Genomic DNA, 15,693 nt, shown 5'->3' on the forward strand with positions numbered 1-15,693 from the left:
GGGTTACGCAAACTCGGCTTAAGTCCTTTAACTGGAAGCGCTGAAAAAGTTCCGAAAAGGCCGGACCAGTCCCAGTTTTTGTGAAAATACTGCCGGGGCGCTCCCAGGGCCGGGCAGGGGCAGCGCGGGGACTCCACGCTGGAAACATTGGCGGGCGTCGTCGGGCTTGGTGTTCTTCCCATCGCTTCCCGTGAAGCCAGCCCCGCGCTGAAACCCCGCGGCAGCCTCCCCCGCCCCGCCCGGCGCCGTCCCGGGGCGGCTCCCTTGGCTCGGCACCGCTCGGTCCCGCCTGCCCGGAGCGCTGGGCTTTCCGCGCCGCCCGCCCGCCGCACCGCAGCCCCATGTCCGCGCTCCCCGCCGGCGCCGACATCAAGCGGGCTCTGGAGAACAGCCCCGAGACCAACATTGAGGATGAGCTGCCCGACGGGCCACCGCAGCCGCGGCCCAAGAACTACCTGCTCCTCAGCATCCTCTCCTGCTTCTGTCCCGCCTATCCCATCAACATCGTCGCCTTCGTGTTCGCCGTCATGGTGAGTAGCACCTCCAGCTTGGGCTCCGAGGGGCGACCGCCGGCCCCCCGCGCCCCCAGCCCCGGCAGGGAAAGGGGCATCCAGCTGCCTCTGGGCCGCTTGTCCCGGGAGCCTGCGGACACTGGGTGAGGCAGCGAGCCCGGGAACACCAGCAGGCGCGGGCAGGGGGTCCACCGAGCTATCCCAGAAGCAATGGAAAACGTGGAGTGGAAGGCAGTTTCCAACAAGTTTTCACTATCTGGCTATCAGGTGGCAGGTTTATTCCATTTAATGGGGTTTGTTATATCAACTAAGTCTCACACTGAACTGGACACAGACAGTATCTGTGGGAAAGTGTCAGCTGGAGAACAGAAATCAGATTTGGTGTCTGCTTTAGCTAATCAAATATAATAGGAGTGCTTTTTTTCCAGTAAACAGGTTCTTTGATACTATTTACTAGAATAATACAGGCAATTATAATGATTGTGGGTTGTTGGCAATTGCCCATGTAAATTGAGTATCAAAACACTAAGAGAACAGCCTTACTCCTACAATTTGTAATTGATACACATTGTCCTTAATAACCCAGAAATCCCGGTAACTTCCAAAGGATTGTTGGAACAGAAACTCCTTCTCTGAGTTAAAAGTTGCAGAGTCAGATCCAGAGTTTTCCAGTCATATACATGATCAGTGTTATCAGTAATACTGCAATGTATTTCTGTTGTTTAGGAGCTGAAAAAGGTTTAAAACATGTTCTGTATTTTCATCCTTTTCTCTGACAGCCAAGCTGAGAAGGTAAGTAAAAATGTAGTTATTTCTTTTTGCAATTAAGTATAAGAATAGCTAACTATGTCTAAAATATCCCCAAACACACTCTTGTAAAACTAGTAAACTAGTAAGATTGCTGAAGTTTGAAAACTACAACTCCAAAACCATTTTTCAAGTCTTTTTCTTGCAGTTAAGTATTAGCTGTCTTTTTTTTTTTTTTTTTTTTCCTTCTGTGTTTATTTTCTTTGTTGTTACCTTAACTATACAATCTCTTTTCATTATTTTGGGAAGATTTGGCTCTGCTAGTACTCAGCATGCTTTCTGTCCATGGACACTGAGGGTGCTATATAAAGTACTGAGAGCTGATGATCTGGGGCTGCGAGCGTCTGTTCGCTCTGACAGTGCTTTCATCAAGGTACTGGGGCTGTACAGAAGTTAACTGTCAAGGACAGAATTTGGCCTCTAAAGATTTTTGCACCCCATATGGAGAAATCTCCACCCACAGCCTCATTGAAGTTCATGAAGGCTTTTGGACTCAGGCATCAGTAACTGTTACCAGGGGATATGTAGGAACCAGGGTGGGAAGAGCACTTCCTGAATGCTGAACAGCCTGTGCAGGTCTCAGCTGCCCTCTCCCTTACAGGGGGAAACAAAAACCAGACCAATAACTTCCCCTGTGAACAGCTTCTGTTTCAACAGCATCCTACCTAAAACGTCTCCTTTTCCATAAAAATAACACATCCAACTTCTTTTCCACAGCTTGACCCCCCTGCCTTTCCAAGCTGCAACCTGTAACCGCTGCATTATCCTCAGCTGCAAGTTCTGCATTTTAGCCTGTGCTGGTTTTATTTCCACTTCCGCTGGGATCGGCATCCTCCCTCCCTTTCTCAGCTGGAGCTGCTAAGGGTTAACACTGAGATACAAGAGTGGGTTATTTGCTTTTCTTACAGAAGATACCTTTACAGTCTGCAGAGCTTGCTGGAGATCTTGGGTCAGATTTAAAGACCCCTACAAGTGGATTCTCTACAAATTTCCACTTCTTAAAATGGGCCTAAAAGTCCTATTGGCTTCTAGAGGGGGCATGGTTCAGCACCCTGTGTACCTGTGTCATGTCCTCCTTAACTGTTCTAAATTCAGACAATGTTTTCACTCTAAAAGTAGAGTCTGGGCTCTAACACACCCGCAAAATAAATGACAGATTTGTCTTCAGTCTCTTCTGTCTCTTCTGCTGCCCCATTTACAACTCCAGCACTGGTTTCCTCACTTCTTTCTCACCTTTGAAGGCTCAAACCTCACCATTACAGATCTTAGCTCCTTTATTTTTAGAATAAACCTTTTGCAAGTTCTCCTTATTGCAATAATAACCTTTCCTTGTTCCTTACCTGTCTGTTTCTCATGGCAGGGGTCAGAGGAAAGCTGGTAGAATGGACATTAATGGCATCAGTGTGTTGCTATATTGGCATTACAGGAGCCCTCCTCCAATGAGCCATTTGGCCACTTGCAGGGGTGACCATTGCTCGGCATTTTTGGCAAATGGAGTTCTGTTTTCCCCAGGACTCCTGGCTGTAGGATCACTGTTCCCAACACCCTTCTGCAGTCCCAGCCAGATGCCATCAGTTCTGCTCCTTGTTACTTCCAGCAGCTGGATCATTGCTGAGCAGCTGTGTCATGTTGCTGAGCCATCAGTTGGCTCACTCAGCCCCAGGGATGCCTTGCTCAGATTTGCCCTATTCTTTCTCATACAGGCGTAACCACAGGCATCAGGGTGTGGAGGCAGGTACCAAGTCAGGAGACTTAATGTGGCACAGGAGATTTCTCTGGTGTGAGGCTGGGGGTAGGCACTGTGCTATTGAGCTCTTTGGCTCCTTATCTGCAGTGGTGAACCCAAAGAGCTCCCAGTGAGCTGCCAGTTGTGTCTGAGACCTGGCTTGGGTGAACTGGCTATGTCTGGCTCATGGGATCAGAGCCAGAGGGAGGCTGTGGAATAACTCTGGGAAATGAATTGGATATTTTCAATGCCAGCACTGAGGTTTGACAGTTGAACACATTTTGTTGGCCTTTCTCAATACCCCCCCTTCAGCTGTCTTTATTTCAAAGATCTCTATGTCAGACTAGTCCTGTAATTCCATAGGGCCTTACATTTGTAGTGACCTCCAAACAGTCTCTCCAAAGCTATTTCTCACTGATTTTTGCTCCAAACTCCCTCTTTCTGTTGACACATTTCTGTTTAATCATTTCCATGCTTCAAACAACATATGTGGTCAAGCTGTGACAATGTTGGCTCATCTGCCTCTGATAGTAACAAGTTCTTTGTCTGCATTTGTTGCTGTTGGATTCAGTCTGTATATGGGTTTCCCTAAGCAGAGACAACAAAATAGAGGGTGGTGGAAGTTGTGGGGACAGGAAAGGATGGACCTTGCTTTCTAAGGGAGTCACCTCTTCTAACTGGTATTCTAACGAGCCATGGGCATCGTGTTGGCTGCGACCAGGTCAGTGACCAGCAGAGTAACCAGTGTTTCTGTAGTTAGAAAGTTTACTTGCAGAGTTTATTATTTATACATCCCTCATTAGGTAACTTGTAGGTACCTGGATATCTAACACCATATGGGTCAGCCTGTGCCCACTTTAGGAATATTAAACAACAGGGCTCAGCAGCTGCTGTTAAGGCATTTTTGCATTTTGCCCTTGCCTTTGCAAACTGCTAAGTTTTTGTTTTTCCTCTACAACACTCTGTAGAACAAACTCCCCTTTCATGTGTCCTGCTCAGCACTTGCCTGTTCTGAATTTCTCCCCAAGTTCCCCCTCTTCTTTGTGTTTCCCTGTGCACTGCTCCTACAAGTGAGGAGTCACCCTGAATCAGCAGGTCTCATTCTTCCTTAGGTCTGAACTAGAGAGTGTCTCCTTTCCAGGCACAGCCAAATAAGGTTCACCCAGCCTGGCTTATAGAGCCTAGAAAAGGCTGATCAGAGAACCTCAGTCTGGTCTGCCCAGATCTGTAAGAGATGTAGAGGAAGATTTCTGAAGTAACTCAGTGTTCTTTCTGTTTTCACCGTGATCAGTGCTCTGAGAGGGTGGAACAGAAAATACACATTAAAAGGGATTAATATTTTATAGCTAACTCAGCACACTTCTGTTCACATGAGGTCAAGTCACTTTATTGTTGAAATGAGAATGTTTTATAAATAGATGTATGTGAACCTGGTGAAGTCACTGAGATTACTCAATTAAATAAACAGCTGCAGAACTGTGGCTTTAATTTATGTTATGTTATGACTTCATAGCAAGCAAGGTAGCAGAAACCTGAGCAAACATATGGTGTTAGGTTGGAAAGGGCTGAAATTTGTTTTAAAAGTCAGACAGACCAAATGTCTCATACAGATGCTGTGTTCTCAATATATTGCCCAGCTCTTGGAAATAAATAGACATAACATTTAAGGCTTTAACAGTTGATGTTATGTCTGTCTAATGTTGAAAACTGGAAGCTTGAAAGCAGAAAAAAAAAACTGGAAGCAGATAGAAGTAATGGATTTCAAAAAGCTTTGCATCAGACCCCAACCACTCCCTCAAACCTCTTACTTTTTATTGAATCCTATTTAAGTTATTTTGTTTAATTTAAACCTTTTCATACAGAAACTTTGGTCTCCTTCCTGTATCTCCCAAATCCTATTCTTTATCATTAATGCTGTTTTCGTCCTCTTCATCGTGGATTTGTATTAAAATGACATTATTTATTAAAGTCTGCATGGTGAATTATTTATGCAGTACCTGCAGAAATCACATGGACATTTTCCAAACATCCTAAATACGTCAGTAAAATGGCCCAGACCTGCAAGCTGGTGCTGTGAGGTCTTGCTTACAACTCTGTCTCAGTTTTGAGACCACAAGCCTGGAGAATTGAGTTGATCTGTAGATGCCATGCAAGGGGAGTCCTTTGATAAGAGGGGAGCACAAAGTCCAGGGCTGAGGTGTCTGTCGTGCTTCTCTGTGTGGTTGTTGGCAGAGACAGAAGGAGGTCAGTCTGCTCAAGGCCAAGCCAAGCCATGTTTGTTCTCATAATCCTTTTAATGACTTCCCAAACATACTTTGAAAAAACTCTTCTGCAGCCAGGACTGCTGGGGACAGTGGAGTAGCTTAGGTGAGAGGACTGTGCCAGCCCCTCCTTTGTATCAGGATCAGGGGTGACACTGTCCTGTTTGACCATGTGCTCGTGTCCATCTCTCATTTCCATCTCTTCCCTCTTTCCCCATTATGTGCTCTCCACCACCAGCCAACCTCAAAGAAATCTGACAGCAGAGCAGAGGTATTAGTGATATTCTTTGGGGACATAAACTAGGGAAATGTTTAGGCATGTGGGCTTCCAGGAACGGAAGAAATGTATCAGTGCTCTCTTTAAGGACATGAGTGCATCAGCATCTCAGCCTTTTGTAGACACCAGAGAATAAGTACCTGCACTTATCCTTGAGATGCAATTCTAGGAATACAGGCTGTGTTGCTTTGGGACTGTCTGGACTGATGCTCCTGCAGTGCTGACACCACGAGTGCACCCAGCCCATTAGCTATGTGTGCTCGCTAATCAACACAACACAGGCATCATGTCCCTCATTGCTTTTCTGCTTGGGAGAAATGGCTCTACAGCAATGCTTGGTATGCTCTGAACTTCATCCCTTTCCTGCTCCCCACAGTTCCAGCTCTTCATTCTGTTGTTCTGTGTTTGCTGCAAAAAGTGATTTATACCTGAAGAACTTTCATAATAGCACTTGGTGATACCTCATGCAGTCGTTTTCTAGAGACAGTCTGAATTCTTTAGTCCAGAGAACAGTTCATTTGATCAGGTCCCCATATTTCTCCCCCTACTCTTCCCATTTCTCTGATACTTCCTGAAATATATACAAGATACTAAAAACCACGTTATGACTAATCTGATTCCCTGAGGACGTATACTAAGTTCAATAGTGCAATCTGATCAAGAAATCTGGACTCAGTGTTATGGTTTATGAACTCAAACCCTCATGATTTTACAAAACAATTCTTAGGAATAATGCCCATTAAAAAATGCTTTGATAGCATCTCATTCTTGGGAAAAAAATTACTACAAACTGTGTTTAGACTTGTGCACTACAGTACTTCAGTGTCATTCACTGAACCTTTTTCTTTAAAAATGGTTTGGTTAAACCGAAAATTAATTCAGAAAATCCTACAGTCTGTCTCACAAAAGCCTAGAAGGTTAGAGTGGTCTTATCACAAACTGCAATCTGAGCATGTAATGAATGTAAAGGATCTGCTGAGTCACGGGTGGGTATAGAGAAACTCGAGTCTCTAATATGAGTATATCTGATGCACACCTCGGGATGGATATAATAATAAGTGTCTTCCAGAAATGAAAAGGAACACAATTTCTAGCCTATAAGGATGGCACTCCGATGTTTTGTTCAGATGACCTGTATTTCTTCAGTTTGTATTTTTCCCACCACTAGCAAACTTACCTATTAATTCTTCAAACTTTGTTTGGAAAAGTAGAAGATTGGAAAAATAGGAAATTAGTATGCTTTTTTAAGTTTTGCTGAGACTTTCTCTAAAAATACAGCCTATTTATGCTCTTTTTTATGTTTATAGTCCTATAAAGCATAAGAATTTATCTCACTACTGGTGAAGTGGCCAACTAACAATTCATATATACTACAAAACTATTTCCAAAGATTAAAGCCACTGGTTTATGCAAGTGGGTGGAGGTTGGTTTGACAGGTTTTATGCTGGTGTGCATCATATGAACAAAGCCTCACCACTGGAAAAAAAAAAAAGAGGTGTCACTTCAAGGAAAGGTACTGAAAATGAGCAGAACAGAACACTCGACTCCCTGCTTACCTTGGCAGCAGACATTGATTTGTTCTGTTAGTTCAGAGCTGTCATGCTGCTTTGCCAACAGGTTTCTGTTTTAAAGGAAGAACTGTGAATTCCCTGTTTCCCCTCTGCAGGCTCTGAACAGTTACAACCAAGGGGACGTAGAAGGCTCCAAGAGGCTGGGTCGCAATGCGCTCTGGGTGGCGGTGGCCTCCATCATCATCGGCCTCGTCATCATTGGCATCTACTGCGTGGTTCAATTCACAACGGTGAGCAAATGCTCTCACAGCCCTATGTGCAGGGACTCCAGAACAAGACACTATGGGATTGACACAACTACCTCTTTTTATCTGTTTAGGGATGCGTGTATGCTTTCCAAAAGGATTTTTTCATATTTTATGGTTTTGAAAAATCTGTTGTCTGTGGTTAAACACAAGCGACCCTCTCAGCAGCAGGGGGTTTTCTAGAAACTCTTGCAACTCCAATACGTTTTTCCAATTTTGGCCAGTTGCTTTTTTGGTTTTTCTCCTCCTCAGCTTTACCATCTTTCAGACCAAGTGACCTGAGATCTTTAAATTTCAGGTAACAGAGTCCCCAGGTGCTAATTTTCGGTCTCACAATCTGGCCAACCGATCCTTTAACTCTGCAAGGAGGAGACAACAGTCAATTACTCTTCTACGGTTTGACAGTAAAACAGGTGACCAGAACTATATCAAAAGTGACCACAAATGTCATTCTGACTTGGGTCTCTGTGGGGTAAGGACCTTCACTCTCTGTGCTGTGTTATTGTTCTGCCTTCATACACCTGCAATAATAGAAATTAAACTCAACAAATGAATCTCCGTAACACAGGGGTTACCCAGATGGATTACTGGAAAAGAGGATGAAAGTAATTGAGGGTATTGATAATCTTTCTTAAGGTTGTGGAACAATATGTTCTTTTCTGCACAGTATTGTGTGCTTCCCATTACAATATCCAATTTATATGAATCAATTATTGGCTGGTTCGGTTGGAGGGCATTTCAGTGCACTGTACCAACTTTTGCATAAACTATAAACAGAGAACACCTCATTTACCACTGAAATGAAGACATCTCCAGGGAGTGGAATGGAGTAGCTGGTTAAACGTGTACAGCATTCTCATACAAAATTTGAAGTGCAACATACTGAGCTGCAGGGAAGTTACTGGACGTGGGGTCCCACTCTGCGGGATAATATTGGATGGTGCCACAGACTCTGAGGCTTCCTGTGTATTCATTAGTTTTCTCTGCATTTTGCAAGCATGAGTCTCTCTCTGGTTTAGCTTGTGTTCAGCTCATTCAGCCCTCACAGATTTAAACCCAAGTCCCTTCAGGCTAGGGGTGCCAAGTTTTGTAATTGACAGCAGCAGTAAATTCCTCTGTTTGCCTCCACCACCTTACTCGTAATTTCTCGGGCAAGGAGACCAAAGTCAGTAATTTTTTCAAAGTAGGGGAGAGAAGGGCAGTGTAAGGAGTGGAAGACAGCACTGGCCTGAAGCATTCACAGTGACCAAGCAGTAGTAAATCAGTATAATACAACTTTATTTTTGTTTTGAGGATTTTTTAAATTGGTTTTGGTTCTGGGGGTTGTTTTTGAAGAGAAAATTCTCTGTTGGGTGGAAGCAGCCAGGTGCCTGAGAACCCTCAGCTGGGGTATTAATTTCTGTAAATAGGTTCCACAGACCTTTCTTGGCCAAATGGTACCATGAGTTTTGTGAGGATTCAGGGTTTACTGGATTCACTCTGTTCTCTGCTTTTTCAGCCTCTTTACTGCTCCTCTTCTCCCTCTCACTTGTCACCCTCTAAAAAGTCTTAGCTTCTAAGAAAGGATTTGATGGCAACAACAATCTTTTGATATGAAAATGAGTCAACAGAAGCACCCAACTGGTCTTTCCACTCTCCATGCTTACCTGAGGCCCCTTTGTTGCCTTACTCCTGGACATTTTTACTTTATACTAAATTGTCTTGGTCTGACGTGCCACTGGTGTGAATAGCTTTGCACACTCTATTCAGTTATCTCACACCCATTTGGGCCTTGCTCATGATTATTTACTAACAGCCACTTTGTGTCTGCTGAAGTGAGGTGATTGTAAATTAATTTTATGCTGACTTTAATATATGTTTCAGTATTAGTAAGGTAGCACAAAATAGCCTTAATACAATAATATGGCAGATTTATTTGATTACCATTTAGCACAGATTTAATGTTTCCATGACCTACACATGCATTTTTCCTGGCAGTTAGACTTCAGCAATATGTATAAAAAGCTTGACCATTCCAAGATTGATTCCTGTGTACTTTAACCACTTGTAATTAATCAGATGCCACAGTACCCAGTTCTTCCTGCTGACATTCCTTGTGGCTTCTGTCGGTCTTCAAAGGGTAACAAGTCTCACTGCAAATTACCACTGGGAGATACTGCTGCCAGTGTCAAAGATGTACTGAGAACTTGAGTTCTCTTCCACAACATCCAGCCTCTGGAAAGGAACAAAAGTGAGACATCCAAGTCAGGCTGGCAGGAGGGAATCTCTATCAATTGTTACACAACTTTTCTTCTTGGTACAGGAACTTGAGTCGGGCTCAGCTGGCTCTGAAGCCTCCTTCAAAACAACTCCACATGCCTCAGCCAGGAGAAAAATATCGAGTCAGGTGTGCTGAGGGTAGAAATGGTAGAAGTTGCATAGAGAGGAAGAGCAGGAAATTCATGCTTTGAGCAAACAATGATTTTATACCACCAATAACAATCTCAAATGTACCCCCAATAACAGTGGCAGACTTGGGAAGAGGAAAACCCTTTCACTTTTCAGAAAACCCCTATTTCCAAGTGTCCTCATGTGCCTTCCTTGGTTTGTTCAGTCACAGAACAACAGTAGCACAGGAGTAACAGCAGCCAACACCTAAGTCGGCAGGGAAGAAACAGCCTTGACTTCTCATTTTGAAGATTTACTCAGAGCTAAGTCAGCTCAGGGCTTCTCCTGCTGCCTTGGAGAGCCTCATTTGTCTTGAACACTGGCATGTTATCTTTAGCAAACAAAATATAAAGTGATACATATATATATATCCTGGAACAGGGCCCACCAACACTTGGGAACCATCTACGTTCTGCAGTCATGCCCCTAAATGTAGGCAAGGGGAAGCCATCACTTGCATCACTGGAGTTGACAGCCCAACAATAAAACTTGTATGTCTTGATCAGTGTAAAGTGGTGTGTTTCTCATTGTGCTGAGGACTCTGAGTGCAGAGCTGTGGTGTGTGTGTAAAATCAGGGCTGTGCCTCATTCCACACTGGACCAAATTTATTCTAACTCTTTCCCATTCATTTTTATCCTCTCCTGTCAGCTTCCCCTGCGCCTCTGGCTTGCCAGTCCTGAGCTGAGTTACATTTCCAGGGTTTGCTCACGTGTAACTTTAGCTGGTATTTGTGTCACCACAGTCCGGCCCTGCATATATGCCTCAGGCATGTTGTCCATCAAGAACTGCAGTGAGAAATGGGACATATTTGCCTTCCCTGGGGAGACACCCCTGTGAACTGGAGCAGTGCAGGGCTGTGTGCCACAGCCTGTGTGTGCCATACCCTGTTTTCTCCCACCCAGTGCCACTGTTCTCATGGAGCCTCTTAGCAACCTTTCCACACACTTGCACAGACCTGGAGTCAGCCTTCCCACCTATAAGCATTTTGTTCAGCAAAAGATTGTAATTTTGTCAGTCTGTGAGGGCTCTCAAGTAATTTCCAATCTGTGTTTTCAGAGCAGCCTCAACATTTTTGAAGCAGATCTCAAATTCTGTTTTGTTTTGGGTTTTGCTGACATGAGACACCCTCGGATTACATTTGAGTTCTGCTGGCAGGGTTTAGGGAAACATAAGCCTGGGCTGGATCCTCCTTACTGAAGTGAAGGAGATCCTAAGTATCCCAAACCCTTTTCTGAACTGGATCTAAACATGTCATCTTCTACTTCATGCTGCCATGTGAGTAGTTCAGAACAATATTCAGCTCCTCACAGCACATACTTTCAGACCATCTCTAGTGTCTGAGTGACACTTTACAATGCTGTTCAGGGCTAAGCTAGAGCTCACATGAGTTTTGCCACCCAGCTGAGCCACAAGGCATTTTACATACAGCCCACGTCTTCTGTGTTCCTCTCTTGTGGATCTCTGCAGTCTGGACAAGTAGGAGTGAGCCAAGTAGAAATGTGGAGGATGAGTGAGGTGTTAGAGAGAAGTAAAAATTTCAGTGGACTGAGACAGCAACAGTTTTGGTCTGAGGAAGGGTAGCCAAAATGCTGTGGTTTTGGAATTTTATGCAAATCATTATGATATTTTAATGCCTTCGTAGAGGAGCCTGAACTTCTGACCCCTTCTTTATTCTCACTTGATTTAGAGCTTTGCTCCGGGGAAGCCACAGAAATGCTACATGTCAGCATGACTTCCAAGGAACACAAAGCCAGCCAGGCTGTGTGGAAAGCACCAGCTTGCACTGCTCAGAACCAGAAGGGTCTTAAATCAAGCACAGGTGTGGTAATGCAGCATTGATAATTCTGGGTAGAAGGAAAAGGAGTAAGTGTTTAGAGACTGTGCACCAGGGACAAATGTACACATATAGTTTCCTCACCGACTTAGAAATAATTCTTCAGGAGGAAAAGGCATGCAAGATTATTTTTAATATCTCTTCTGTCCTGAGGTTCTCAGAAGCCTTTGCAGGCATTTCACTTAGTGACTGCCTCTCTTTCAGAGACAGAATAAGCTGAAGACCAGCACGAGGACAGGGATTACTCAGCCAGCCTCCAGATCTTTACGTTGGCCATCCTGTCCTCTGCACCTTACCATAAAAATGAACAAGTCAGGGTCTTGTGCTGCAGGGATTGACCTGCCAGTAAGGGATGGAGCTCCAAGCCTGAAGTCAGGGCATTCCTGTTTTTTTACCCACATTAATTGTTGGTGTCCACCCAGCCAGGGAGCTCAAACTGCTGCTTTTCTATTGGTAAGGGCACATACTGATTATTTCCTTGATCCTTACCTCGTTTTACTGGACTTGTGAAAACATAGGAGCCTGAAGTCCTCTACCTGTCTCTCAAAGAGTTCCCTCAGCTGGGAGGCTGAGCAGTGGCACACGTGCAGGTGCACAGACAATGTGACTACATCAGCCTCACTTCCTTAGCAAATCACATGAAAAATCCTGGTCCAGCTGTTTCATCTGTGCACAGAGGAGATGTTCCTACAATGGATTCTGCCCAGTCCAAGAGACAATCAGAAAAGGCATTAATGCTGTCTGCAGGATATATTTACTGTGTAGTGCCTCAGGTCCTACGCCCCTCCTTGAGGAGCTGCTAGAACATAGCTGCTTGATGGAGGAGATACCTCAGACTCCAGCAGAACCCAGAATTCAAGGATAGGTCAGGGCATCCATAGGTGTTGTCTGAGACCTTTCCCCTACACAAGAATTTGAGGGAACTTCTCAGATCCTTCCTCTCCTAATGCAGATGCACAAGACAGGTTTTCCAGTCCTTTTAAAGTATGTTGTGAATTACTGTTGAATTTACCAAGTTCTCTACTGCTGGAGTGTTGTTCTTCTCTGACTGCTTTATGTACCACTCCAAGAAAGTAGAGATGCTGTTGACCTCATGAAGCTTTGTCAAATAAGAGCCCATTTCCTGGCAATGAAAGGCCCTAGCTTGCATTGATTCAGGTAACCCAGTTTAAAAATTAAGTTCGGATTGACAGATGACCAATGCCATTAGAAACTCAGCTCTTTGATTCGAAACTGTATTGAGCTGCTAATCTAGAGGGATGTTTGTTAAGAGAACAAGTGCCACTAATGTGGCATAACGTATCCATTAGATCTGTAGAATTAATAATTTAACTCACAGGGCAAACACTCTGTCTTCTCCTCCTTTAAATGCACATATTTCTGTGTCCTTGCAGAATGCTATCTGAAGACCAGGACTGCACTTGGAGGATATCAACATGTAAACCTCTGGAGGAGGAAAAAGAAGAGATGGAAACCATTCCAGACTGTTAGCTCTGACCCTACAAGTCTGCAGAGGCATGTTGGTGGCAAATGAACTGATAGCCCAGTTAGTTAATCAGCATGGCGTGACCAGGTTTCCAAAATTATTTATTTATAAGACATCTCAGTACAAAGCCGCGTTTTCTCTTTCACCCTAATGTATAATGAGATCTTGCCCTTAAAAAAATCCCTTTTCTTTCTCATTTCCATGGAATGTATGCTGGATCCATGATGTTCCCTGGCTGACCCCAGCCAAACAAAGCCAATGTATCCAGACTGTTTATAGTGCACAGTGTAAGATCTGATGCACAGCCCACTGGAGCTAGTAGGAGAACACCTGTTACTTCTGGTAGATTTTGGATCAGGCCATTAAGGATTTTTTCATTACTTTAAAACAGTCTGAACATGACACAACTGTAACCATGGGTTTGTGATTTTATCCTGCTCTGTGATTTTATAATGCTGTGGGTGCACTCTGACTCAGCAGCTGCTTTCTTTTGTCATCCTCAGCTTTTAGAACTTTACCTTGGATTTTTAACCACCTGGGACCGATTTCAATCACTTTATTATTAAGAGAGACTCTTCTTCCATAGCATCCATGTTTTTCTTAATGCTTTCTTTTTGTTTTGTTGTCTTTCATTGTTGCACTCCCTTGACTTAGCTCCAGTCCTGCTTTAAATTTGTACTGATCATATTCTCCTCTTTAAACTTCACATATGTAAAAAGTTCCTATTTTTTTTATCTGACAAAATATCTTTTTAAACAGATGTCCTTCATCCCTTTGTTGTTGTGCTTCTAGCAAGGCACACAGTTTCACTGTGTTCTGCATTGCTCATATGGGTTTTGTTTAGTTCATCCTCTCATCTCTATGACTGGTCTGTGTATCCCTGCAGTTAGAGATGGGCAGACTTTTGCACCTTTTCCTAGTTACAGACACACTTCCTGATCCTAAGACACTACTCAGTGAGCAGCCTCAAGTTCCAGAATTGATGGCCTCTAAACTACTTCAGTTTCTTGATACCTTATGAAAATTTAGCACGGGACAGCTGTTTTTATTAGCTGGAAACTGTTTCATAGAACACAATTGTTTTGTCACACAAATATTTCATGTTAAAAGGAGTAAGCTCTGGTGAGCATTAAGACGTGGCTGCATCTTCAGCAGTTGTTGCTCTGTTTGCTTTATTACCACACCTTCAAGAGAGCTGTGCCAACTTCCACTCCCTCTCCCTGCACTAACATCAACCTGGAGCAACTGCCCAGAAATCCAGGGAATTCTGCAGGTGCAGGTGAGAGAAGAATCATCTGCCAGGAGTTCAACTACCTATTAAAAAAAAAATTCTCCCAGAAACCTTTACCTGTTAAAGCATATGCCTGGAAGTAGCATGTATTTTCTGTGCCTTGATATTATATTTTCAATGTGCTTTTTCGCTTTCCTTCCCGCCAAATTTTGTTTTTCATTGAAGTCAGTGAAGCATCACTTCTCCTTAATTACTGCAGTATTAAACTTCACAAACACTAGTGAAGTCAGTTGATTTATTAAACATTTACACTGATCAGATTTGTTCACATGGGAATCTTGCCACTGATTTTGATGATCTCAAGAACTGGCTGTTTTGTGAACTCCTCTTTGGTTTTTGAATACTATTTTAATGGTCTGATATGTCTTGTGGGACTTTAGTAGCTTGCCTTATTATCAGATATGTTAGAAATGTCACTGACAAGTGGAATAAAATTACTTTTAATTCATGTCCATTCTGGTATGTGGGAAGTGTCTTTCCTTAGTTTTGTTGGCTCTTCTACTTGAAAGAGTAATATCCCTTTTTCTAATCCCTTGGACAGTTTCAGAATAAAGTGAATCACAGCAAAAGGAGGTTTCCAGAGTTATGTGAACACCAGAGGACAGGGATAGGCAACTCAAAGTATTTTTTTAAACTGCCCAACAAGGGCTGACATCAATAGGAGTTAGACACCTGACTTGTTCAGAGGCTTTTGAAAACCATAGTGGAAATCTAACTAGCATTTTGTTCCTCATAAATATCTTTTAAGTCTCGCTCTTAATATAATTGAGAATTGAGCCATTGTACCTTCAGTGCTTCTGAAGATAAATGTTGCTACCTTACAGTGCTATTGATTGGTATAAAAATAAAGGCTTTATATTAAACCACTTAATGTGACAGAGAGGGGAGAATGCAGTGATTCCTCTAATGTCCTTACTGCTTCTGTGTCATAGGTAACCTTATTTTTGCTTTACTAATGTATTGGTATTGGTTCTCTTCATCTATTTATGTTTACATAAATTTTCAATCATGTTTGGGAAGTGCAGCTTGTGCTGGAAAGGGGTATGGTCCTTGTACAACCACATCATTTTGCTGTAGGTGTGACAGACACATCCAAAGCAGGCAGCAAACACAGGGAGCCTAAATGACATTTTAGTGCCCAAATCAGCAAGGCCCTGGTGACAGCAGTGGGTATGGAAGGCAGAATGCAGGTGTCTGACTGAGGAATTTGTACCTGCTCCATATTTTGAGGGGCATGTATAAAAATTTTATTATC

The 15,693-nt window shown here is 43.4% G+C and overlaps 1 protein-coding gene across 2 annotated transcripts; it reads left to right on the forward strand.

Moving 5' to 3' along the window:
• The first annotated feature begins 21 nt into the window (after positions 1 to 21).
• TMEM233 (transmembrane protein 233) lies at positions 22 to 15,304 on the forward strand. 2 transcript variants are annotated; one of them, XM_048323283.1, is made up of 4 exons: positions 22 to 530; positions 7,250 to 7,384; positions 7,698 to 7,871; positions 13,056 to 15,304. In XM_048323283.1, the coding sequence occupies exons 1-4, from the start codon at positions 342 to 344 to the stop codon at positions 13,065 to 13,067; spliced, it is 510 nt and encodes a 169-aa protein (XP_048179240.1). In that variant the 5' UTR covers positions 22 to 341; the 3' UTR covers positions 13,068 to 15,304. The 2 variants fall into 2 exon arrangements, with proteins under 2 accessions (XP_048179240.1, XP_048179241.1); XM_048323284.1 differs by lacking the exon at positions 7,698 to 7,871 and having other exon boundaries at positions 36 to 530.
• The last annotated feature ends 389 nt before the right edge of the window (positions 15,305 to 15,693 follow it).

The sequence above is a fragment of the Corvus hawaiiensis genome, chromosome 18 (genome assembly GCF_020740725.1).
Source record: "Corvus hawaiiensis isolate bCorHaw1 chromosome 18, bCorHaw1.pri.cur, whole genome shotgun sequence".
Lineage (NCBI taxonomy): Eukaryota > Metazoa > Chordata > Aves > Passeriformes > Corvidae > Corvus > Corvus hawaiiensis.